At 46.2% G+C, this 26,418-nt stretch overlaps 1 protein-coding gene across 1 annotated transcript in view; it reads left to right on the forward strand.

Moving 5' to 3' along the window:
- MORN1 (MORN repeat containing 1) overlaps positions 1-26,418 on the forward strand; it is a 58,234-nt gene that overhangs the window by 22,651 nt on the left and 9,165 nt on the right. The window contains exons 10-12 of the mRNA XM_026715774.2: positions 1,820-1,971; positions 19,152-19,282; positions 19,978-20,057. Of these exons, the coding sequence (XP_026571559.2) occupies positions 1,820-1,971; positions 19,152-19,282; positions 19,978-20,057 (363 nt within the window). The remainder of the gene's footprint in view (positions 1-1,819; positions 1,972-19,151; positions 19,283-19,977; positions 20,058-26,418) is intronic.

A 26,418-nucleotide genomic window follows, 5' to 3' on the forward strand; every position in this document is an offset into this window, starting at 1 on the left:
GCTGGGAACTGTGCTCAATGTGATGGATATTTTATGAATAGAAACTTCTCCCTTGGCAGCACTTTGGGTCTGCGCTCACCCCCATGCTTTCCAAATTCTGAACGTGCTCTCGGTCCAGAGGACTGACTCCCTTGGCTCAATTTGCCGTGTTATCCGACTTTCCTTTGCCACAGCCAGCTTGCAAATCTCTCCTACGATCAGAGCCACTTTGGGTTGGGGCCTCTGGCATTCTTTCCCACCGCTGAATTTGGAAATCACTTTCCTGATGCCCAGAGGTGGGAAGCTGAAAACCTGCGCAGGCTGGAACACCGGAGAGACATACTTTGATGCTTTCCCGGAAAAAAAAAGACAAGAAAAAAACCTGGACTGCCGGCTCAAGTAGACTGGGCTGTAAAAACCCAGAGTAGAAAGTCTATTCTCCAAAGCCCCCAAAGGCAGGACAAGAAGCAACAAAGTGGGAACTCATCAAGGAGAGAAGAAATGGAATTAAGGAGAAATTTCTTGACAGTGAGAACAGTTAGTCAGTGGAACGGCTTGCCACCAGAAGTTGGAGGTTGCTCCATCAGTGGAGGCTTTTAAGAAAAGGCTGGACAGCCATTTGTCTGGAATAGTATAGGGTCTCCTGCGAGGATGGACTAGAACAGTGGTTGCCAACCGGTGGACCAGGGACCACTGGAGGTCTGTGAGAAAATGTTGGTGGTCCCCAGAGAAATGCCCCCAAAGCACTCCCCCAAGCAATTAATCCAGGCTGCATGGGAACACAAGGCTGCGCTGCCCACATGGCCCGCCCACCCGCAGGCCCCCACCCTTCAGCCAAGCGCAAACCTTGTCTTGAGTAGAGCCACACAACTGGAACTGGAAGGTAAGACTAATGGCGGGGGAGGGAAATCCGCCCCGGCGTGGCTTTTGCTGACGTTGGTGGGAAAATTGGTCCCATATTCCAGAGCTGCAGGAGTCACCCAGGACTGGCCTTTTAGCCATCCCGGAGCAGCTCCTCCAGTCCATGGCAGGCCGGTGCATCTGGGTGGAGAAGCATCTGCTCCAGGATGACCCGTCTTGTCACCACTGCAGCTCTGGAATATGGGACTGACTTTCGCACCAACGTCAGCAAAGCCACCGTCAGTCAACATTCCTATTAGTGGTCCACGGGATTTAAAATTATGATTTGGGCGGTCCCTGTGGTCCAAAAGGTTGGCAACCCCTGGACTAGAAGATCTCCAACGTTCCTTCCAACTCTTGTTCTTCTGTATGGCAGCACTCTTATCTCAAAGGTCTCCAAACTTGGCAACTTTTAAGACTTATTGGACTTCAACTCCCAGAATCCTCCAGCCAGCTCTACTCCATGAGGTAGAAGGCTCTGCCAGAATGATGGAATTGTGTTTTTCTGAGGAATACCTGGAGAAGGGCTAGGCCTAACCAGGTTCTCACAATTGTTCGTCTGTCTGTCTGTCTGTCCAATGTAGGGATGGCCCATCGCTCGGAGCAACGATGCTTTAGCCAACATAGTTGGATCCTTCCGCACAAGAGACCTAAAGTTTAGCCCCACCGCCTTCTTGGAGCCACCTACCTTGTTTTCACCTCCCTCATAGGGGAAGCCCTAGCTGTCCTTGGTATGTTTTACGTCCTCCCACTTTGCCCAAGACTTCTTTTATGGAGAAGAGTTTCCTAAGAAAACCTCTCTAGAACTGGCCAGTCTCCCTCTTCTAGCTCAGGGAACGTGGAATCTTTCAGATCCTATCGGCTGTCTTGCGTTTGTGGCTTGCAATCCCCAAGTCATCTGCGCCCGAGTCAGCCTTGGTTCTGTTTTCTTTTGGGGCAGGAAGTCTGGCGATTCCAGTTACTCTTTGATGACCGTCGCATCTGCAAGCCAACCCCCACAAGCCATCCCACCAGTTGCCAGCAAATCAGGACACGCCAGCCCTGAATTGGTCACCTCCCACGAAAGAAAGCCAGGGCATGAAACAAAGAACAGTAAGTAACCACGATGAAATTTAGTTTAGCTTAGCTTAGTTTACTTTGTCGTTGCACCTCGTGCAACAAAATGAAACGCCATCTTCAGTGCACATTATGTAACGACAAAAATAAAAGACAAACACACCAGTTGGTTTGAGCGCAAGGTTTAAGAAACGAGTCGGGGTAGAAAGGAAGAGAAAATCTGGGTGCCTTTTGTACACTAATGGACGGCTGTGAGAACATTCAAAGTTTGCACTGGCATCCTTCAGAAGAAATTAGAGAGTTTGATTTCCAAATTCCTGAGGGGCGGAGGCGGGAGAAAAAACCCATGTATTAAACAGCTTCGGGGCAGGGGAGGGGAGGGAATTCTTGGATCAATCCAAGCCTGCTTTTGAAACAGAGAAAAGCAGTCATTTCATCTGCTCTTTTTGCCAAACAATGATGCCCCGTCTTCCAAAAAGGAGAGAGAGAATAAAAACCACTTAGTGTGGCTGGTCGCTGACACTTGAGTTGCAAGCTAAGGCATGACAGCCTCTAGACCCAACCCTGTCCTGTTTTGGCAGTCTCCTCAGCTTTGTCTCACTCAAACTTTGCCGCGGCCTGGTCACCGAAGGAGGCAAGACGTCAATTGGATAATTTCCTCTGACTCTAAACCTTCCTTTCACTCCCCTTCCATCTCCTCTCCGCTCTGCTGCTAGATGCTCAAAACCTTACCCGTTTCTGTTCAAGGCCCCGCTTTATAAGATTAGGGCGAAGGAAACAACCGTAGGGGGCTTTTTCATCTTTCGGGACTTGAATCCAGACCAAAGGAAGGTTTACTTGAAGGCAGGTCAGAGGGGAGAGTATGGAAGAAGATTTCAACCTGTGCGAAAGGGGCTGATGAGAGCTCTTTTTAGACTTGGCCCCGAGTTCGAAGGCTGCCTTGTATCAGGGGCCAAGTGAGCTTTGCACAGCTCGTCCTCGACATGCAACAGTTCATTTAGCGACCGTTCAAAGTTACAGTGGCACTGAAAAAGTTACTTCTGTCAGAGCGTTTGCAACGTGACTACTATTATGGGACAACCCAGAAGCAAAACACAGCACACACATACTTAGACATTTAACAGTGGTTTACGTACAAGACATATACAGAAATATACCTGGTAGGCAAATGCCTTACAAGCAATCAATCTTCTTAACTCTACACTGAGAACTCTGCAATGGATACAGGACACAAGGAGAGAGAACACGCCCTCTAATGGCTGCCTTTATATCGACACCTTTTAAAGAGGCACCCATACATAGTCTTAAAAAGGCAATATCAATGCTGATTCATCCTCATTGCATCAGCCTTACAGCAACTGGTCAGCTCTTAAATCTCAATACCGTAACAATCTGTTTTTCACACAACCGCTGCAGCATCCCCACAGTTCAAGTGATCAAAATTCAGGCACTTGGCAACCAATTCATATTTATGACAGTTGGAGTGTCGCGGGGTCCAGGGGGAAGTCATATTCACTTAACAACCGTGTTACTAACCTAACAACTGCAGTGATTCTACAACCACTGCGACAAGAAAGCGTGCAATTTTGGGGGGGAAAGAGCTCTTTTTTTCCTCCTCGTCTCCACCTCGTACGGGCCTTTCTCTCCACCTACTCAGAATTGTGACTCAAGGTTTACTATAATCCCAGTGAGTCAAAACTGCCAACTCATCTTTCGTATAAATATACATTCACCACCTATATTATTATTTTGGTTTCCTCTGAAGGGCTTTGTTGACAGACGAGGTGACATTTTTCTGTCATAAATACCCGGGTATTATTTACAGGCCAGCGATTTCTGAAATTATTCAACGGAAACCCGAACATGGAGATCTTGGGAGTTGAATCCGAGTTTAATCACCCTGGTTTATTGTGAGCCATAATATTCAATCCACCCATATCACTTGATACATTGTAAATACATGATCTGAATCTTAATTTGCTCGGCTCACTAGACAAATTAGGGAGAAGCCGAGCAGTTGTAAAAACAACCTCTATATTCGGGCTCCGGGAGAGTTTATTTTGATAGCCCCAACGTACACAAAAATCCTTTGCTTTTATCCTTTTTGCCATTTCTGTTTTGGTCATATTAAATTTAGTTAGGCTTTTGTTTCTATTCTTCCAAGCAAAATAAATGTTTATAAGGCCCTTATGTAACACCTGACCCTCCTTGCTTTAAGTCACCAGAAGATTTAGAAATAGTAAATAAACAAGCCATCTTGGGAGTATTCCCTTCGGGAGCGTTTCTGTTGTAATATTCCTGGTTTTGAATGGAAAGATATTGGAGAAAAATAGGTTGAAGCCAGCCAAGATGGGTCAGATTCCCTTATCCAGCTGGTACGACAGTAAAATGACATTTGTGGAGCAGAGGGCCTGTAACGAATCCTTGAGTGCCTGCTTGTTGTAATAGTGAAGTACTTGGATCAGAAACAGGGTTGAGTTAGTTATAGTCCTTCTTGAGGCATGAAAGTCACCCAGGTGCCTTTGGGGAAAGTCATTCTCTCTCTCAGTCCAATCCACCTTGCAGGGTTGTTGTTGTTGCCGGGGAAAACAGGAGGAGGGAGCATTAAGTACATTAGTAAGGTTGTATATAAATCTAATGATAATAGTAATTCTAACAGCTCCCCAAAATTTAGCCAATATTGGTCCGTAGCAGTCCTGATAACATCTGGAGAATATCAGGTTGGCGACAGTTTTGATGTTAGAATGAGATTTTGATTATCTGGTAAAATCTTTCCGCAGTCCCTTCCTTCCTTCCTTCCTTCCTCTATCCATCCATCCAGCCATCCATTGCTCCTTCGACCCTCTGCCTTCCTCCCTCCGTCCCTCCCTCTGTCCCTTCCTTTCTTCCTTCCTTTCTCCCTTCCCTTCCTTTCCCTCTCTCCCTCCCTCCCTCTCCTTCCTTCCTTCCTTCCTTCCTTCCTTCCTTCCTTCCTTCCTTCCTTCCTTCCTTCCTCTATCCATCCATCCAGCCATCCATTGCGCCTTCGACCCTCTGCCTTCCTCCCTCCGTCCCTCCCTCTGTCCCTTCCTTTCTTCCTTCCTTTCTCCCTTCCCTTCCTTTCCCTCTCTCTCTCCCTCCCTCTCCTCCTTCCTTCCTTCCTTCCTTCCTTCCTTCCTTCCTTCCTTCCTTCCTTCCTTCCTCTATCCATCCATCCAGCCATCCATTGCTCCTTCGACCCTCTGCCTCCCTCCCTCCATCCCTCCCTCTGTCCCTTCCTTTCTTCCTTCCTTTCTCCCTTCCCTTCCCTTCCTTTCCCTCTCTCCCTCCCTCTCCTTCCTCCCTCCCTCCCTCTTTCTCCATCCATCCATTCTTTTCCCAGCAAGATTTTGTGGCTGGCTGCTTGAGCGAAAGGTTGGCCCAGGATCAAAACACCTCAGGAATAAGTTCTGCTGATGGGTAAATTACGAGGTCCTCGAGGCTTTTGTTCGCTCTGTTCTTTTAACATGGCGGTAATAACCCAGGGATGGAAATGAACTATTGATGAACTGCCAGCAAAATGGAATTCTGAGAGGTTCTGAGCGCAGGCGGGGCCTTTTTTCCTTTCACAAATGGATGTGCTCGCCTCTCTGGTTTTGAAGCCGTAATGACACCTGAAGCCGGATTAAAAGTCATTTCAGGGGACACTTTCACCCCACCCCCTACAGCAATTGACTCCTTACCTTGACCAAGCTTGTTTCTTTCATCCTGTGCCGTGGAGGGAGATTCTTAAATAAAGGCGAGGTGCAACAGAATGAAATTTATTACATGTTTTTCCAGGGAACGCTGCACGCTACAGTAATCTGGTCCTCCCTGTATTTTTCGTTAGCGTCTTCATAATCCCAAGTGAATAGAAGAGGCCCAAGATCACTCCTGGTTTAATTTAGCTTAGACCTAACCACAAGGATTGTTCCTGCGGTTGGCTCCAGATTGGACTGAAATTCCCACCCAGCTGGGATATACCAGGATACATGCTTGGCATTGTGGGATTGAAAAGGCAGTGACAACCACTTTAATGCTGGCTTCCTTGCAGACTAGACTCTGGGCAAGCATCCAAGGATGGTGATGGCTATAGGGCCCAGTCACCCAGCCATCACATCTCCTCAGCTGCCCTTGTGAATGTTTCTGGCCAGGTACATCAATCCATTCTCAAGTTATCAAGGGTAGCATAGTTCTGTTTTATCAAGTTCCTTGTAAAACTACCCGGAGTCTTTACCGAATTGGGAAGCCTCTAAATTGTTCCAATAAACTAGTATTTCTTAACTCTGAAGATGTGTGGACTCCAACTCGCAGGGTTCCCCAGCCAGCATGTTAATCAGTGGAAGAACTTGCCTTCAGAAATTGTGGGTGCGCCAACCCTGGAAGTTTTTAAGAAGAGTGAGCAGCCACTTGAATTGATATAAGGTGTCCTGCTTGGGATTGGGTTGGACTAGATGATCCTCAAAGTACCGTCTGTCTTCTTTAAGAACCAAATACTTGCTTGCCTACCCACCCTAAGTGAAAACAAATGCCTTGAATCAGGTTGTCTCCGTCACAGGCAGAGAAGGCGCTTCTGTCCAACAGCACAAAAGAAGATACCCAGAAATCTGCACTGGAAACAAATATAGGAGAGCCAAATGTGCCATGGTCTTCACAGTACAAAAAAAAAGCTTTAATGAGAGAACAAGATTTGCAATAAATAAGAAAGCAGTAGCTTTATTAACAATAGCTTGAGCCGTGGTGGTGCAGTGATGAGAGTGCAGTACTGCAGGCTCCTTCTGCCGACTGCCAGCTGCCTGCAATTTGGCAGTTCGAATCACACCAGGCTCGAGGTTGACTCTGCCTTCCGTCCTTCTGAGGTGCGTCAAATGAGGACCCAGATTGTTGGGGGCAAGAGGCTGACTCTGTAAACCACTTGGAGGGGGCTGTAAAGCACTGTGAAGCGGTATATAAGTCTAAGTGCTATTCTTGTTGCTATTTAATAAGGAAACCAAGATTTTTCTGTGTGGAAAGTTCATATCTTAAGCTACTGGATTTCTGCATTGGGCATCCGGATGCCTTGCAAGACTTCAGCCCGTGCTGGGTATAAACTCCCCATTTTTCCAGAATTTCTGCATCCTTTCTGATCAACTCTAAGCACCAGCCAATTTGAAGCAAAGCTTCTTAACGTCTGGACTCCAGGCCTGACATCGCTCCTGTGGAATGAGACGCCTGTTCCGTGATGGCCGATTTCCCCATGCGGCCCTTGTGTTTTTGTACAGCAAAGTACAACAACTCAGCCCGTTTCTAAGCACTGACAATAGCAACCTTGTCGTTATTGGCTGCCGGGTTCCTCCTCGCCCATCTGTTTTAAAAGTTTGCTTCCTATCGGGGCCGTGTTTTTCTGCCGCTTCAGCTCAAATGCTTCTCATTCTTTTGGACAAGAAGTTGGCTATTTCGTTACATGTCTTAAAGCGGGGTGGAATTTATGAGGTGGGGAAATAAAAGCTCAGCGGGCCTTCGAAACATGCGTAGATTCAAAATCCCCCTTTTTGAGCTGGATTTTGTAGATGATTTTAGAGGCAGGCAGGCAGGCAGTTTGGGGAATGTTTCCCTAGGAACGTAAAACCCTCCAGATGGCCTCTGAGCGATCTCAGCCACGGTGATTTGGTCCTTCTACCTTCTTAAAAGGCGAAAAACGTGCTTCTTCACTCCCGCCAGGGATTGAAAAGTCACAGGAGCATTTCTTCCCCTCCAGTCTCAAATGGGGTAATCGGCCCTAAAAACAGTTTGAGAAAGACATCCGGAATTGTGAGAGTTTTGGTGACCTTGAACACAGGTAGTCCTCGACTTAACAACAGTTCATTTAGCGACGTAAAGTTACAACAGCCCTGAAAAAAAGTGATTGATGACCATTTTTTTCGCACTTAATAACATTGCAAAATCCCCACGGTCACGGGATTAAAATAAACTCTTGGCGACTGACTATGATGGTCACGTTCTCGCGTTGACAACCAGGCTGGGTTTTCCCAGGGCAAGTGAAGAAGAACTGGCAAGTCTTTCACAATAGCCTGAGCTTAAGCGAGCGTTAACTTTCGGTGGGACTTTTTTGGCAGCTTAGCCAGTTGGACTAGTGGGGTGATTCAGTTCATGCAGTGAATCCAGAACGTAGGTTAGTTCAGGAACCCAGCAAAACGCAGGAGACAAATGGGACTGTAATGACTGAGTTGCCCGTGGATTGTTCTGACCCAGCTCCACGAACGCGACAAGCTCTCTCTAGTTAAATCAATGATTCCTTTATTAGGAACACCGGCAGCCCCCGGTAAAAATGGTTTTTCTCTCGCCGCAGGCTAACAAGTCCATCCAGCAGGGAGATGAATAGTTGTCTACCACATCTATTCATCTCGGCCTCCTGCCTTTTATCCCCAGAGCTAGGGTGGGACTTCGCTAGCAGCGGTGCCTTTTCTGTCCCAAGGACCAGCCCATAGATTTCCACTCCTCTCCTCTCCTCTGCCTTCTGTGCATCTGCAGTCAGGCACGGGACCTCCTCTTCCTCATCAGCCACCTCCAGACCCAGGTCTGTTGACTCTCCATCTGAGGGTTGACAGACGGCCCAGACTCTGCCCCCCCTCTTCCTCTCTCTTCCCCTCCCTCCCTTCCTCCCTCCTCCTTCCCCCGACAGCTCCATTCTCTACTCTGATTTGTCTGCTGGACAGGCCACAACATGGATTTTCGTCAACTCGGGCTTGCTTCGCTGAGCCCTGCCCTTTTAATTTGAGAAACGGACGTCATCAGTCCTAATCCACAGGATGTCCTCCCCATCAGGTCGATCATGAGCAGACAGTGCCTGGAAATGGTCCATCACAGACCACCAGAAGGGTGAAATTCTTCTAGGTGGGAGCTACCCTGCCTAGGAGTCAGCCAGGCACGAGTCTTTCCAACTCGCAGCGACTTTGGCGGGCGATCCAGAATCGAACCTGGCTCCCAATCTGTATGGGGAGTAGAACAAGAGTAGGGTCACGATTTTGGAGGGGAGCCCAGGAGAACCCATGCATCCCGGCTGCAGCTGTCAAGGCTGCCGTAAGAACAAGACAACGTCAAGTCAACTGAACACACGCCAGGGACAATCTGCTGGTCAACACCACCAAGACTTTGTAATAATCATTGGGTGTTGGAGAACGTGTTGCATTCCTGCGACTCCTACGGAAAACCCAAGGCTTCGAAGACCAGATGGGAGATTTTTTTGGGGGGGGGTTCAGCCTCCTTCCAGATCCTTCCGCGGAGCCCTCCGTGGGGACCACGACAGGATCAGCTTCTGAAAAACCGTACAGTCGTGGAGCGAGAACATCTGGATCGCACACGTACATGTCTACGACTTGGAACAGATGACTTTCCTCCCCATTGGGCCGCTCGAACCTCGACAAGTCCCTGGCCTGCATTTGCGTCCAACTGAACGGGTGGCACGGCCTCAGACTCAATCCCCTGCCTTTAATTGAATACGAATATTTTGCCGTCGGAGGTCTGAAGCCTTCGTCACAGGTGGCCTTGTGGTGTCAGAGCCCCAGTGCTTCGTTTTTTTTTTCTTTTTTTTTACTTCCCCGGCCCGTCCGTCTGCCTTTCTTCTGTTTCTCTTCCTTAAGCCTATTCAAGGGTTAAGAAGTTCAGCTCCCATCTGCGGTTCACTTGGTGGTGACATTTATTTAAGTCGGGACAGCATCGTGCCGGGAAATCTCTCCCTGTAGCAGGCAAGCCATCTGTCCAAAGCGGGAAGGGAGAACCCCAGCGTGCCAGTTTCGGTCTCGAAAAGGCCAGAGGTCTCGCTGGCTTTGTCCTCCTCTCGCTGATCTGTCTGAAGGGATTAAACCTGTTGAGGCCCAGCGTGGTTCTCACAACACTCTGGTTGGGCTTGCTTGTACTTTCCCTTTGTCTGACGCGATGTCTAAACAAGCTTGCAAGAGTTCCCCAGCCTGCAGCCTTTGATCTGTTTGGAGTGACCTCTTCCCCCCCCAAAAAAAACCCAAGGCCAGAGAGAAAAGGGGGCGGGTGGGGGGGAAGGAATCGGATTTGCTAATTTTCATAATTAAGATTGTGCTGCTCAGACTGGTTTCTGTTTTAGGCTGGCTTGACTCCGAGGCAGAGAAAACATACGGCGATGGCAGGACATGAGGGCCTGAGATATAAGTAGGACATTCATGCAACGTGCTTCATTTGAACCCCGGGTGAGGTTGGCACCGTGGGGGTTGAATCCAGTCGGTTTTGGCTAGTTTTGTGTTCCAAAAAACGGAACGCCAGTAGCTAAATCCTAAACCCAAAACAACGCCCACCACACAACAGTGCCCTCAAAACATGCTTAGGGCTGAGTTTCCCATCCCACACAAACCCACAAGCTACCAAACCCTGCTTAATCCTTAAAGTCTAGTGACCCAGGAACCAGAAAAATAGGTATTTAGACTACTAAACTAACCTGCTAGCGGAGTTAAAGCTTCTGGCAGGAGATCCAGTTTTGGTTCCACAGGGGGACATGTTCTTATTTAACACCCTTTAGCGAAGGATTATCTTTACTGGTAGCTTACAACTCTAAACCCTCACTCAGCTTGTTGAGATGGGAATCGGGCCGATGGTCGATTCCTCCCATTTTTTTCTTGGAAACTTCTGCCGCACAGAGACTGAGTGTTCGCCGTACACTGAGCCAAGATGTAGTTTGTTTGTGGCTTAGTTGTCATTTATGCACTAAACCATAGTTAAACAACCCGGGGCTTTCATGCGCTGTACATTCACACGGTCTACCGCCTGCAGAATTATTTTAAAAGATCTTGCACTGTTTGTCCTTAGCGGAAGCCTCAAATCTCCAGCCCAAAGTTCTTCCTTTTTGGGTGCCCCAAGACTAACCAGAAGAACAATGGGTCTGTGCTAATATTTCTAGGAAGTCGGGAGACTTGGGGAAGGTCAAATAATCCGGGTGGATTGAGTAACCTCTTCGTTTTGTTCAAAAGTTGACGGGAAGTTCAAAGAGAGTTTTTTTAAAAAAAAAAACGATACAGAGTACGTAATTCCTCTCCACGCTCCTTAAATCCAGAATCTAAATCTTAAATCTTGAGTTAAGAAAGAATGGAGGTTTTTAGGAGGGGGGCGGGGCTGAATGGTGAATGGCAGCGCTTCTCTCTCCTTTGAGACGAGCATTAACGCGAAACACATCTGCCGGCGTCTCTGCAAAAAAAAAAACCAACTCACCAAGCCTTTGGAATTTAATGCCCCAATGACTCCCACATCTGGCGCAGATCGTGTGGGCGGGTTGTGGATATTTGTGCCACCCTCAGCCTTACCCAGGTCTCTCTCTCTCTCTCTCTCTCTCTCCTGCCAGTCAGAGAGCGCACCAGCCCACCCCAGAAGTTAATGGCGCACCAATCAATTCTTCCTCCCCCCCCCAATCAGGGTTATTATAAATAACATCGGAAAGGACGGGGTGTTTGCTGCCAGCGTTAAGGGAAGAAGGACCTCTGCTCGAAAAATCCTAAATAAACAGGATGTGATAGGACGATGATGATGATTAATTAGCTTATCTCTCCTCTCTCTCCCTCCCTTTTCCAGCAGTGGTTCTCCTGATTGGTTCTTCCACATCTGGATCCTCTCCAGATAGTTTAAAAAAACCGTATTTGGTTAAATTACAGTACCCGGTTTCCACCACCACCACCCCCCTCCTAACAAAACGCATTGATTTGATATTCAGAAACATTTTTTATATTTAGTCTGTTAACCTTTTGTAATTCCCACCCACTGCTTTTAAGCTGCAGAATGTGGTGGGGCTTTCTTTTCTTTTCTTTTTTCTTTCTTTCTTTCTTAATGCTAATTGTTGTCAGTAGGGTATCAGCCATCAGCCCTTAGCAATTTAAACGCATTGAATTGTAATGCAGGTGCCGTTAATTGGAAGGCTGCTATTGTTTTCCTGGCAATAGCGAGCATGTTTCAAACAATTCCTTGCAAATTGGATTTGAGGACCGGTTGTTGTTGTTTTTTAAAGAAAGAGAGAGGGAAGAGTTTAAAGATAACTTTAGCTTCCAATTTAGCCTGGAAAGGAGGCCAAGGGGCTTTGTCTCTCCCATTTAGGCTGAACCTGCAGTGGCGTCTTTCAAGCCACAAAGACGCTCCTTGCACAGATGCAAATTTGCACGCTCTCACTAGCATAGAGCTGGTATCTCAACGGTTAGCCCAATTGTGTAGATTCAATGGGCGTAGTGGGAAACCCGAACCGGTAGTGTAATGCACATCCAGTCGGAGTTAACACCTCCGCGTTTCCACAAAGTACCTCAGCGCTGTTTGGGGAAGGGCTCAAAAGGATTTTTAAAAAATTCTATTTTTGCAGTTCCTTTCATCAGAACGGCACGCCTTAGGGCAAAACCCCGTGCCTTTTGGTTAAATGCGGCCAGAAAAGCTGCTAGCGGACTTCTAATTGTTTGCCAAGGAGCGAGAAGTAGCAGGAATGTCCATAGTCCTCTTCACGTTGAGTCACCTTAATTAAACTGGAGGCTTTCTTAGTGGGGACTCCTCTCTGAAAAATCACACGGCGAAAGGGATGCTTGCAGCCATCATAAGCGTGAAAAAAAATGTTCATCTGTCACTTTTTTTGTAACTTCGAATGGCCACTAAGGGAACCATTGTAAGTCGAGGACTTCCTGTGTATCTCTCTCCTGAGCTCCTGGACCTATCCTAACTCGAAAAAATAAAAGAGAAACAGAAGTGTGAGCTTGCCAAATTCAAACTGGAAAGAGGCACTCTGGAAATGACAGGGGTTGCTATTTGCTGTAAAGGCTTCCACAGTGATGGAGATGATCGGCCAAAAGTGAAAAGGGTGGATTGAAAAAAAAAAAACAAAAAACGGGAAGGAGGGGAAAAGAATAAATAGAAACTGGAGTTTAAGTGATCCTAATTGCCCGTCAGAGGAACTAAAAGTCTTGGCAATCGGATAAGGCACTGGAGAACAGCAAGCAGCGCTCTGGGAGTAAATCTCTTTTATATTAATAAATGGGGACCAGCTTTTGGGATAATGCGGCTGTTGTTTTCATAGTAGTTTTAATAAACATTACAGACTTTAAAAAACATAATACAAAGAAATGAAAGGAGAAAAACAATAAAGTGTTGAAAAGAACACATCAGTACAGACAATAGAAAAGAAAGAAAAATAAGAATATATAAGAGAAAAAGAAATGAAAGATTATCTATCTATCTATCTATCTATCTATCTATCTATCTATCATCTCCTCTCTAGAACACTAAAAGTCACCACAGACCCTTCTCATCCTGGACATTCATATTTTGATCTGTTACCATCAGGGAGGCGTTATAGGTGTCTTAAAATGAGGAGTAATAGATTGAGAAGCAGTTTCTTTTCCAAGGCAGTCATGGTCTTGAATCAAACAGTGCCTTTGTGATTTAGTCCTATTATTATTGTTACAATTATTTTAATTTTTAAAACTCTGTAGGGTGATTATGATACGGTGTTTGGGGCACCGTGCTGGAATAGCTTTCAAATTTCATTGTATTTGTGGAATGCAATGACAATAAAGGTATTCCTATCTATCTATCTATCTATCTATCTATCTATCTATCTATCTATCTATCTATGATTTCAATGAGGGGAAGGCAATTTAGATGAGGGGATAAATGGGGAATTCATTAAATTTGCCGACAGCATCAAACTGACAGGAAGGGCCAACCGTCTAGAAGATAGGCTTAAGATACAGAAGAATCTGGAGAGACTTGAACCTTGGGCCCTATCGAACCAACTGAAATTCAACGGTGAGAAAAGTAAGATTCTACATTTGGGCCAGAAAAACCAAATTCACAGGTATCGTATGTACCTGGTATAGGTGTGGGTGGTACCTGGTTCAATAGCAGTAACTGTGAGACGGATCCTGGGAGTCCTAGTGGAGAAATGATTCATTTAAATTAAAAAAAAAAAGATTAAACTTTTAATAAAAGCATAAATTTATTTAGTTGTACTCCAGCGCCCGGGGCCCTAATGATGGCAAGGACATTTCCGACCAAATCATTCCATGTGCACGTCGTTCCTTTCGCCTCTTCTGTCAATCTACGTGAAATCAGTAGAAGCAGAAACAGCCATAACTCACAACAGATGCACAGCTGGTCTTTGCTGTGGCATCTAATACCCAAGATCAGTCTGACCCACAAATTTTAAGCCCCTTTGCTCTGCCTGCAGAACGACAGGCCTGTATTTTAGATTAGACACATAACTTGATCCAACATGGGTGGACTTTTTAAAAGTGTAGCAATCTCCCAGATCCCTGGAGTCGGCAGAGATCTCATTATTCAGAGAGGCGGGGAGGTGTAAAGAGAGCCTGGCCTCTTTTCACTCAAACAGTTGCTTTTTTTTTAAAAAAAAAAACATATTTCTCCAGATGTGGGAAGATTGCAGGGTGAACGCATTCTTGCAGAAGAGCCAAATCTCTGCATTTAAAGAAGAAAAAAAAATCTAGCAACTCAGCGAAAAACTTTCTCCTGGGCATTGGAGGTTTTAAAATACAGAGGAGGGGTTTTCTTTTTTCTTTCTTTCTTTCTTTCTTTCTTTCTTTCTTTCTTTCTTTCTTTCTTTCTTTCTTTCTTTCTTTCCTTCCTTCCTTCCTTCCTTCCTTCCTTCCCTTCCTTCCTTCCTTTCTCCTTCTCTCTCTCTCTCTTCTTTCTTTCTCTCTTCTTTCTTTCTCTCTCTTTCTTTCTTTCTTTTTTTTTCTTTCTTCCTTCCTTCTCTTCCTGCTTTCTCTTTCTTCTTTCTCTCTCTCTTTCTCTTTCTTTCTTTCTCTCTCTCTTTCTTCTTCTCTTCTTTCTTTCTTCTTTCTTTCTTTCTTTCTTTCTTTCTTTCTTTCTTTCTTTCTTTCTTTCTTTCTTTCTTTCTTTCTTTCTTTCTTTTGTGTTTGACCATACAGAAAGTGTTGATTTAATCTCCCGCCTTTGCTTGCAATCTTGCATGTTAAGTATACTTCTTCACTGAAGTCTGCCAGTTGTACATACTTCACCTGTAATAGATTTCCTCTCCTCCCGTGGTTTCCGATTTCCAGATGTTGGCACTAAGATCCACACAGACCGAAAGCTGGAGGGTGGAACAGAAGCATTCCTGTTTTCTGGCACTCTCTCTCCTACAAATGGGGCTGCCCCTTCGCTCCAATATACCCCCGAGGTGTCATTTTAAGTTTATAGCTGTCGGTTGGATGGATGCGACCGAAGACAGCATTTGTAGAAAGACATTGGACTGATACCTTGGCCTGTCTGATTTTTTCCTTGCTCAGTTTTGCTGGGAACTATTGATGGCTGGTAACTTGATAATCGTGGCCTTCTGGCTTTTTTTTTGGACCCCTGTGGACATTGTTCAGAGTTGCCCTTTCCAATTAAAGATGCTGACATGAAATAGAATAAAAATCATTTGCAAACAGTCCTTTTTTTTTGTTTTTAGGATTTTTCCCAGCTCAAATTCATTTTTTTTTTCTACAACTCAATTATCTTAGAAAAGAAAGAACACCAGCCCCGGCAAATTTCTCCAGGTTATGCTTATTTCAAGGGTTGCCTTTTAATCTCGGTAGCATCATGTCATAATAAGGCCTTGGGAGGAAGAGGTCTGGAGGCAGCCAGCATTGCAGCTAAGCTCCCTCCCTCCTTCCCTCCCTTGGGGAAACATTATTTGTAGGTCCTGGAGCCAGAGGGCAAATCTGATCTCCTTTGTGGACGGCAAGTTTTTAAAAATTGCTCAGGAAAAAGATCTAGTGCTTCCTGTTGCTTTCTTGGGCAATTTTTAAGGGTTTTGTTTGCTTTGAAGCTAGAATAGAATAGAAATAGAAATAAATAGAAATAGAAATAGAACTGAAAGGAATAGGAGTGGAATAGGAGTAGGAATAGAATAGAATAGAATAGAATAGAATAGAATAGAATAGAATAGAATAGAATAGAACAGAGAATATACAGAATAGAATAGAATTCTTTTTATTGGCCGTGTGATTGGACACACAAGGAATTTGTCTTGGTGCAAATGCTCTCAGTGTCCATAAAAGAAAAGAGACATTCGTCAAGAGTCAAGAATCAAGAATCGTCAGGTGCAACGCTTAATAATAGTCATAGGGTGCAATAAGTCATCAAATCGTACTAAGAAACAGTCAATATAAATCGTAAGGATACAAGAAGCCAGCTTCCCTTAACCCCACTGCATGACTAACTTAACCACTACAACCGCGGCAAGAAAGGTCGTGAAATGATGCGAAACGCCACCATCTCGCTTAGCCACGGAAATCCGGCCCCCTCCGTTTTGGTTGTAAGTTGAGGACTACCTCTATAAGTCTGCTGCCGCCTGATTGTTTCCCCCGGGACCCTGAGACCCAGGAGGGAAGCTCAGACCATCCAAACGGCCTCACATTTCACATCCCGCGGATGTCTTGGCTGTGTAAAGTCTCAGCATCTTCCCCGCGCCTGCCTTATTAATTACTGACATTTATTGGTAATTGAACTGAGAATTAAAGGCTAATGAACGGTGTCTGGTCACCTTTACAGGGAATACCGTTGGCAGCGCTAAAACCACCCCAAGCAATATTTTTTTCCTTCTCTCCCCCCCGCCCCCTCCAAAGAGAGAACACTGTCTTCTGGCACCGAAATCAGCCAGGATGGGCCCATTACTCTTGGTGCCCGTGATTTGAAGCTGGCCCTGGAGCTACTAATAATCCCCTTTTGTCGTTCTCAGTTATAGGTGCTTAGGGCTGATCCTGTATATCCCCTTCTTTTCCTTCCTCTCCTTCTTTTTTTCTTTTTTCTGGCGGTGCCCTACACAGGCGATTAGCGCCTCGTAATTGAGCTAGTTGTTTTTTTTTTTAAAAAAAGATAATTAATTGGCATTTCACTCCTCCAGAGGAGGAGGTCAAACTTCCCCATCTTCGGTCATTACCCAACTAGTCATCCCGCTCCTGACTCTGCTGTGTTCTTCCCCAAGGTGACGAGGTGATCTTTCCCTTTGCTGATCAAGAACACATCACTGGCCCTAATTAAAAAAGAGGCACGCAGGGGCGACACCCGAGTGGCAGGATTAATTAGATCCACGTGCCTGGGCTGATCTTAAAAAGAAAAAGAAAAAAACACTACAGGTAGATCACATCTGAGCCCAAAATGTCTGTGGTTAGGACGAGAGATTTTAAGTCCTTTCTTGTTCTTAGGTTGTTAAGTCAGTCGCAGGATCGTTAAGCAAATCTGGCTTCCCTGTTGACTTCCCTGCTTGGGCAGGGGGTGTTGGACTAGATTACCTCCAAGGTCCCTTCCAACTCTGATCCTCTGTTATCTGACTTCGCTTGTTAGAAGGTCAACCATGGCTGTGACCCAGGGACCTAATCATGGTCAGAGCAGTAGCCCTTAGGTTTACAGAGTCCACCTCTTGCCCCCAACCATCTGGGTCCTCGTTTTACCGACCTCGGAAGGAAGCAAATATGAAGCAGTGGCCCATCGTCTGAACTTCGATCCCCCGATCGCGAGGATTCTTCAAAGGTCGTAACTGTGAAAAAAAAGGTCCCGAGTCAGTTTCCTCGGTGCTGTAATAACTTTGCACAGTCGCCAAACCAACTGTTGTAAGTTCGAGGACCACCTGAATTAGCCATCATACGAGAGAGCTATAACCCGTGTCAGGTTCCAAGCGATACACCCATAGCAAGCAGAACTCTGAGGCGAGTAGATTTCTTTAAAGAACAGTTTTATTGGACGTATCATATTGGCACAGACTGGTGAAAACCGACTCTGAAAGTTCCGGCGGTTTTTACCTCATTAAAAGTAAACGGTTTTTTCCCCCACAATTTCTCAGTCACATGGCCCAATCAAGGAGCCATTCTGGTTGCCGGGTAACGTCGCTCCACCTCTCTTCAGTCCCCTGTGCGAATGTCCTTGGTTCTCAGGGGAAACTATTTTGCTTTGACCACAAAACTCCAGCTATCTCTATTCCCTCCCTCCCTATCCCTCATTCCCAGGGTGGCAACGCCGAAGCCTCCAAGATGCCCTCAGTCAGGCCAGCTTCAGAGTTGACAACGCCTGCTTCGACTCCATATGGAAAGGTGGGGGGGAAGCTACAGCAGGAACTCGGGAAGAAATCTTGAATTCTGTAGCTTTTGAGGTCGGGCTCGGCAGGCAGTGATTGGGCCGGGAGAACGTCGACGGAGCTGTCCATCCGAGGTCACGAAACACCCCGGAAATTCCCCTGTGTCGACATGCACTTTCCGTGCCCCTCAGCTCACCCGGCAGGTCAGCCCTTGGCAGCTGCAGTGTCATTATTGAAATCTATTAGTGCATTAAGAGATTGGAAATGATGCTGTAAGCAGCATTCTTCTTCCCCTTTGAACGTCAATGCGCCAGTGCAGCGAAAGCTAATGAAGAGAGAGAGAGAGTGTTAAGAAACCGACGTCCTTTGTCAAAGGCCCAAGGCCAACTCGCTAACCCAAAGGCCATTTTCACCATCCGACGGAAAGTGCCGGAGAAAAGAAGCACAGCTCTGGGCAAACACAATTGTCTTCGCGTTGTGAGCAGTCCTTGAGCTTAACAGCCTCTCGTTTAGCGGCCGATCAAAGTTAGGAGGACGCTAAAAAAAAAAAAACCACGACCTAACGACCCGTTTTTCACACTTCAGACCGCTGCAGCAATCCCCAACGGTTACCTGAATCCAATTCAGAAGCCTCGGCAGTATTTATGACTTCTGACCAGCTGAGTCAACGGGGCAACCGGATTCACTTAAGGACCGCATTAGTAACTGAACCATTTGAGAACTCTGGCGAGAAAGGTCATCAAATGAATTAAAGCCCACTTCAAAACCGGCCCCGAATCATCCGTTTCGCTTAGCAACTTCAGCGTCGGCTTCCCTTGTGGTCGTAAGTCGGGGCCTACCTATAATGGGGAAGCGATCTAGGTAAACGTTGAGGTGGATGGTTTCAAGACCCGGGGCCTTTTGCAGCGTAGCTCTGGATGTCAGTCAGATGACCTATGTAAGATGGCTCTTTGCCCCGAGGAGATCAGAGCTCTTCTATTCAGAGAGAAGGAAATAGTAGGAAGAAAATACGAAGCACGCAGAAGCAGCCTGTATCTGCAAGGGAATCCCATAGTAACATGTTTTATTCAGAGGTAAGGTTAGGGTTAGGATAGCGGAACGGCCACTAAACAAAACAAGGTGAGACGATAGGCCGCCTTTAACCTCAGATAATTCTTTTTTTTTTTTTCCCCCACAGAAGGAAGCCATTGCTTCGGTCTCCCCCGTCTTCAAAGGAGCAAGCACGGCCTGGTCATTTTCAGGAACATCCCTTTCACCTCTCTTCTGGTCGATCCGCCCCCTGACCCACAGACTGTCCAACTGCCTGAAGTAAGAAAGGCTCAATATGCAAAGGGGGCAGGATCTCTAGCCTGTTTCCCCTTTTCTCGTCTCCCTGGATGCCCCTCGAGATTTTCCTACTTAGGAGGGAGAAGCCTGATTCCCTCCCTGCCAGGGTCTCCTCTCCCAGGTGTGTGAGGAGGGTCTGATGGCCTTAAGGAGTCCCACCAGCCCAACATCCTCAAAACTCTCAATCAGGCCAGTTTCTGGCACCTGCCCTCAGTCCTCCTGCCCCATGAAACAGAAAAAAAAAAGAAAGAAAGAAGCTAAAATCCAGTGATTGGCTCCAAGGTGATGTGAATGGGCCAAGGTATCGTTTCTCCGGAATATCCGAGAAGAGCAACCGAGACAATAAGAGGTCTGGGAAGCTAAAATGATAAACGGTTAAGGTGAAGGTGAAACTAGATCTCTTTAGCCTAATGAAGGAGAAGGCTCAGGGGAGACGTGATAGCAGTCTTTCAGTACTTGAGGAACAGTCATGGAGAAGAGGGGGTGCCTTGGGCCAGGGGTTGGACTAGAAGACCTTCAAGGTCCCTTCCACCCTTATACAGATCTCCAGACCTAATCAATCAGTTAACGGATGCTCCCCTTTAAAAAAATAAAATAAAATCTGCGTTGTATTTTAGTGCGGCACCTCTTTAATACCGACCCACCGTTTGTCTTCCTCACAACTCCCATCCCTGCAGAGAGAAATGGAAAAGCGAAGTGCCAGGGCCTCCTCGGAGCAAATAGAAGTTCCCACCCCACTTACAGCCAAGCGTAGCAGGTACGTTCGTCTTACCTCTTTTGTTAAAAATTGGAGCCGGCCCTGCTTTTAAGGCAAACAGGCTTGGGTGGGAAGGAGGTGCAAATTTGGCTGAAATACGAAAGGATCAAAACGTACTTTTATTTATTTCTAAAGCTTAGTTAACTTGCCGGTGGTTTTTTTTATTATTATTATTATTTTTTATGTTCGGTGAGTCATACTGTGTTTATTGATTTCTATAATAAGTGTGTCTTTTATCCATGTGACTTTTTGCAAAGGTCAAGTAAGATTCTTATGAAGCGTGATTGTGGCATTTCTCCATCTTTATAATCTCTCTTTCTTTCTCCCTCTCTCCTTCCTACATTTTTTTTTGTTTTTTGGCCCACAAGCTTGTTGTCACTCCGTAATATTGATGATTAAATACTGGGTATGCTTTTGTTAACATTTTCAGCTGAAATCTCCACTTCTTGCACACAAAACACAACCTTCACCTTTTCTTCGCCGCGGAACCTTTTGTGCTCACCATCCTCAGTACAGCAAAGTTTGCCCGAAATCTTGAACTATCTGGGGAAAGGGTGGAAAAACATGATGAAAGCAAGACAGGTTCACTTAACTCTGGTTCTCAACAAGCCGACATGTGAAACAAGGCAGCATGGCAGCAGCACAGTTAATTTCTGGAGTGGAGACATCTTTGTAGAAGTTACATAGTCAGATCCTCGACCCACCTGGGATCTTCTCAACTCAGAAAGCTCAAGCTACACAAGGAGCTGCTTAATCCAATTCTACAGAGGAATTATTAAGTCTCATCTGCACCTCTGTGACTGTCTGGTTTGGCTCGGCAACCCAGCAAGTCAGACACAGACTTCAGAGGGTAATTAGGACTGCAGAAAATAGCAATTGCTACCAACCTGCCTTCCATGGAGGATCTGTATCCTGCACGAGTCAAAAAGAGAGCTGGGAAAATATCTAGAAACCCCTCACATCCCGGACATAAATTGTTTCAACTCCTTCCCTCAAAATGACACTATAAAGCACTGCACACCAGAACAACTAGACACAAGGATGGTTTTTTCCCCCCAACGCCATCACTCTGCTAAATAACTAATTCCCTCAACACTGTCTCAACTATTTACAAAGTCTGCATTATTATTACTTGTTTGGCTGCAGTTTTCCAGCATTTCGGAGAAAGAGCTTCCCCATCTTTATAACTTGTGATGTCCAGGATGGAACTTGAAAGCATTTGGTAGCATGGTGATGTTGACTCAAAGCCCAATAGTAGGCCATGGGCTCAAAACCAAAGCTTTGTTTGGACAGGCCTCTGTAAAACCACCCATCTGTCAGGCTCAAAAGAACTCGAAACACTCGCTGAGTTCAAACCACAGAGGAGTTTATTATTGCTACCTATAATCAAGAACCTGGTCAACTCATGGTCAAAGCTAAATTGGCACTAGATAAAAGGTCAACAGAATTCAGGGAAGGTTGGATTTGGGTCTCTTGTAGCTGTGCAATGATTCCAAACTGATGGAACGTTTAACCCCACCTTCCAGCTCAGCCTGCTCGCCAGTGGTTCTCAACCTTTCCTTTACCACGAACTCCCTTTAAATACCTTTCCTGGCCACGGACCCCACAAGACTTAACTCAAGATTTAAATCATAACATTTCTTCAAGCCTTTGCGCCAGGCTTGTGTCCAGGAGCCCCAAGTTGAGAACCACCATCCTACACCATCCTTACAAACTAGTTTTTTTCCAAAATTCCGCCTGTTTGTCCTAGCAATGCTCATTTTGGGATTGTGGATGCAACGCAGTGGAATATTTTTCTTTTTTTTGTTTCTAGTCAGAGACGCCACAAAGGAGTCTCGCGTCCTCCTCTTCCTCCTAACAAGTCAATCTTCTAAAGGGAGGGCGATTCTTTAATTTATCCCATGGAGACGCCTTCTTCCAGGGCCGCCTTGCAGCAAGTTGAGCCCTCCAGAGAGACCCTGGGGCTGGAGAGGCCTTCCCCCCGCTCCTACCAATCTTTCCTTGAGCCCCATTGCACGTTGCCGGGAGCATCTAACTGAACTAGGACGAGAGAAGCAATTTTTGATCCTGATCCCCACAGGAATACCAGCTCGCGGCCCTACAGCCGCACCAGCAGATACTGAGACCAATTGGTTTAGCAGGCCAAGGGAACAGCAGGAAGATTACCCATTATTGCTCTCTTCGGGAGGAAGAGAATGAGTGACTAGTGTGGCTCCAATTAGGTGCCTGCTGGAAGAAAGAGAAGGAAACCCACCAGGGAGATCTAATTGGTTTCTCCTTTGAGCGACAGACGCTGTTGGAGAGGCCTCGCTTAGGCATGAGCGAACCCAGTGGTTTGGGCTCAGCCTGTCGGGGGTGGTGGAAGAGAGCCCTCTGCTGAGATAAGTGAAGAGCGGGTTGTGTATTTATTCATTTAGCATATACGGCGGTGGTGGTATTCTACCGGTTTGGCCCGGTGAGGATCATCTAGCTAACCGGGTTCGCTCCGACAGTCAGCTGCTGGGGTCTCTCACCCGCCAGTGGCTCTATAACAACCTTTATTTCCTGGTTTTGAAGCCCAGCCACCTTGCATGGCACAGCGGGTTGCTGCGCGTCCGCTGTTGAAGACCCAGGGAGAGTTCAGGATTGCAGGAGAAAGTCGGTATCCAACCCTCTGCGTGCGCAAAGGCCCTGTGCACCCGTGAAGCGTGCCCTCCCCAAACCACTCCCATAGAACCCGTGGTACCACCTATCATACCTGGACTAGCAATATCAATTAGCCTTTCAACTAGGTTGACTAGAACCCAATACAGTCTAGATGTCCGTGACAGTGCAAAAGAAGAGCAACTGAGATGATTAAAGGCCTGGATGATTAAACCATACGAAGAACGGCGGGAGGACTTGGGGACGGCCAGATCTCCTGCTTGAGCAGTGGGCTGGACTAGAAGACCTCCAAGGTCCCTCGCAGCTCTATTCCACTGACCTTGGGTGGATCAAGCCACTTGTGGCTTACTACCCCTCGTTGCTTGTGTTTGACACATGGAGTCCTTGGGCAAGCTTCTCCCAAGAGCTTGACGGAGGGGAGGATCCGTAGAACATCACTCCGCGTTGCGTTTCGAAGGGTGGAGGGGCTGCCGAAATAAATGTCCATCCGGCTTCGTAATACATTAAACAAACTATGAGGAATAAGCCCTGATTTGAGCCTTTAAATCTGCTTAAGTTGAGATAATGCTCAACAGCTGGGGAAGAAATGGAGAAGGCCTAGAATAGAGGAAATGACCAAATCCGTGAGCTCTCCAGACCATAAAAGAGAGGAAGAAACCAAGTTGGAAGGGAATCTGGCCAAGAAGATTAAAAATCACTGGAAGAGTGATCCCCGGGCTTTTTTTTTAAAAAAAAAAAAGTCACATGCAGATTATCCCACAATGGTTTAAAAGCATAAAACATGCATCACAAACACAGGGGAGAAGATGACTAGGGAGAGCATAAATAACTCAGAAAAAGCAGAAGCATCACTCAGAGCAAGAATGTTGTTTAAACCTTTTTTTTTTTAAAGGAATGTCAAACATTGGGAATTTTAGACAGGCTTAAGTCAACCTTCTTCTCTCTCAAGAGAGAGAGAGATGGATTTTTTTATTTTTTTTATTTTATCCCTTTAGATCAGAGGTCCCCAAAGGTGGCAGCTTTAAGACTTGTGGACTTCAACTCCCAGAATACTCCAGCCAGAGGAAGAGGAAGGAGAGGAGGAGGAGGAAAAATAAGAGGGAGGAGGAGGAAGAAGAAGAAGAAAGGGAAAAATAAGAGGAGGAAGGAGGAGGAAAAGAAGAAAAGGAGGAAGAAGAAGAAAGGGAAAAATAAAAAGAGGAAGGAGGAGGAAAAGAAGAAAAGGAGGAAGAAGAAGAAAGGGAAAAATAAGAGGAGGAAGGAGGAGGAAAAGAAGAAAAGGAGGAAGAAGAAGAAAGGGAAAAATAAGAAGGAAGGAGGAGGAAAAGAAGAAAAGGAAGAGGAGGAAGAAGAAGAAAGAGAAAAATAAGAAGAGGAAGGAGGAGGAAAAGGAGGAGGAGGAAGAAGACACAGCCTTTGAAAGCGGCCCCGCTTCCCAAAACAGGCTCGCTCTCAGCCCTCACCGTCCCATTGTTTTCCAGTCCCCATTTGGGAAAGCAGGCACGGTTCTGACGTCGGTCCCAGACGGACTGGGCCATTTGGCACCGAACGATTTCCCCCAAGACGTCTCTTCACCCTCCCCGCTTTTCCCCTTATATATGTATTTCTGGATGGGAAGAAGGTTGGGGAATTCCCCCTCCCCCCGCCAATCCCCACCCCTCCATATATTGTTTTAAGAAAATTGGATGCAGCTGTGGCAGCTGAGGGCATTTGTTGTTTTTTCCATCACAACGATCGCTAAGCATCGGCGTTGCAAAACGTGGAGCCAATAAACCCCTCCGCCCCACCGAGCCGTGGCTCTCGGCTTTACCCTGACATCTTGTTTTGCCTGAAAATGCGATCTCTCTCTCTCTCTCCCTCCCTCCCTCCCTCCCTCTCCCCGTCCCTCTCTCCTTGCCTCCCTTTCACCCTCTCTCTCCTTCTGCCTCTCATCCTCTCTCCTTCCCTCCCTCCCTCTCTGTAGAAAAGAATGCAGAATAAAATGCAGAATAGACTAGAATAGGAATGAATACAATAGAATGCTGAATAGAATAGAATAGAATGCAGAATAGAATGCAGAATAGAAGAGGAAAGAATAGAATAGAATAAAATACAATAGAATGCAGAATAGAAAAGAATTAGAATAGAATGCAGAATAAAATGCAGAATAGAATAGAATAAGGAAGGAATAGAATAGAATAAAATAAAATAAAATGCAGAATAGAATATAGAATAGAATTAGAATAGAATAGAATAGAATAAGGAAATAATAGAATAAAATAAAATAGAATAGAATGCAGAATAGAATTAGAATAGAATGCAGAATAAAATGCAGAATAGAATAGAATAGGAATGAATAGAGTAGAATAAGGAAAGAATAGAATAAGATAGAACAGAACAGAACAGAATAGAATAGAATAGAATAGAATAGCCGAGTTGGAGGAGTCCTTAGAGGTCTTCTAATTCAACCCCCTGTTTAGGCAGGAAACCCTATACCATTTCAGGCAAAAGCTTGCCCAATCTCTTCTTGGATACTTTCAGTGTTGGCGCGTTCGCAACTTCTGGAGGCTAACTAACTAACTAACTAACTAACTCAACAGCTGCAGCGATTCCCTTAAACAGCCGTGGCAAGAAAAACTGGGGGCCAGACTCCCTTTAACAACTGCCTCGCTCAGCCCCAGAACCCCTTGGGCTCCCTGGTGGCCGTCAGACAACGACTGCCCGTATCCCGATGACGCATTTTAACCCGCCCGACTCATCCGCCCCTTTCTCGAAGGATTTGTCCGTTTTTACCGAGGCATTTACCAGATTCCCTTGACCTGCCAAGCCCCAGGCCTCTCGTCCTCCCTCCAGCCAAGATCCACCCTCACAAAGCTTACGCTGGTCCTTCCAAGGGCTTAATTCCCTAATCCTGACCTGTGTGTTGTGTGAACACCGCCAGGGAGTGGGAGTGGGAGGGCGGGGGGCTTTTGAAGAGAGCTCACCCAAGGGCACCTCCTGTCTTTTCTCCCGCTCGCTTCAACGTCAAACCCTCTTGGCAAGGACAGCTGTCTTTCCCAAGGCTGCGGGGCCAGCTGGCTCTTGACAGCCACGGAAGATCTGCTCGTCCTTGGCAGACTCCGATTACCTCCTTTTACTTTGGGGGGAGGTGGGGGGGGGGGGAGGGAGCCTTTTGCAGCATCCCCAGGGTCTCATCCAGCCTGCTGACCCACGTCCCTTCGCAGCCCCGAAACAAAATCCAGGGAAAACGACCTCACGGGACGACTGCTGCGCACGAAAGAAACCTGACCCCGCGGCGTAAGGTGTTATTAATAAGGGCTTTTTTCTTCTCCCTTCTCCCTTTCACCCCTTCCTCAGGCTCTTTCTTGCTCAGGGGGACGAAGAAGAAGAAGAAGAAATTAATTAAGACTTTCTTGATTAGGCATTTAATCAGTCCTTAAATCAATACAGATGGAGTCAATTAGTTGGGTGGTGGGTTTTTCTTTTTCCGCCTTCCTCTTTTGAACATTTGAATAGATACTCGATGCTACCGTGAAATGATGCATTTCTTTCCCCCCACTCCATTTTCCCCCCACCCCTGTTATTTTTTCTTTTCTTCTCCTCGTTCGTTCTGCTTAACTCTCAGCTCCTAGGCTGGAAGGAACGGAACAAGGCTTGTTTCTGCTCCGAATTGCTCAACCGAAGTCTTGTGGTAGAGCCATCTTCCATTCTCTATAATGGGCGGAAACTGATCCAGGAG

The sequence above is a fragment of the Pseudonaja textilis genome, chromosome 18 (genome assembly GCF_049901715.1).
Source record: "Pseudonaja textilis isolate UNSWEBS1 chromosome 18, rPseTex1.2, whole genome shotgun sequence".
Taxonomy (NCBI): domain Eukaryota; kingdom Metazoa; phylum Chordata; class Lepidosauria; order Squamata; family Elapidae; genus Pseudonaja; species Pseudonaja textilis.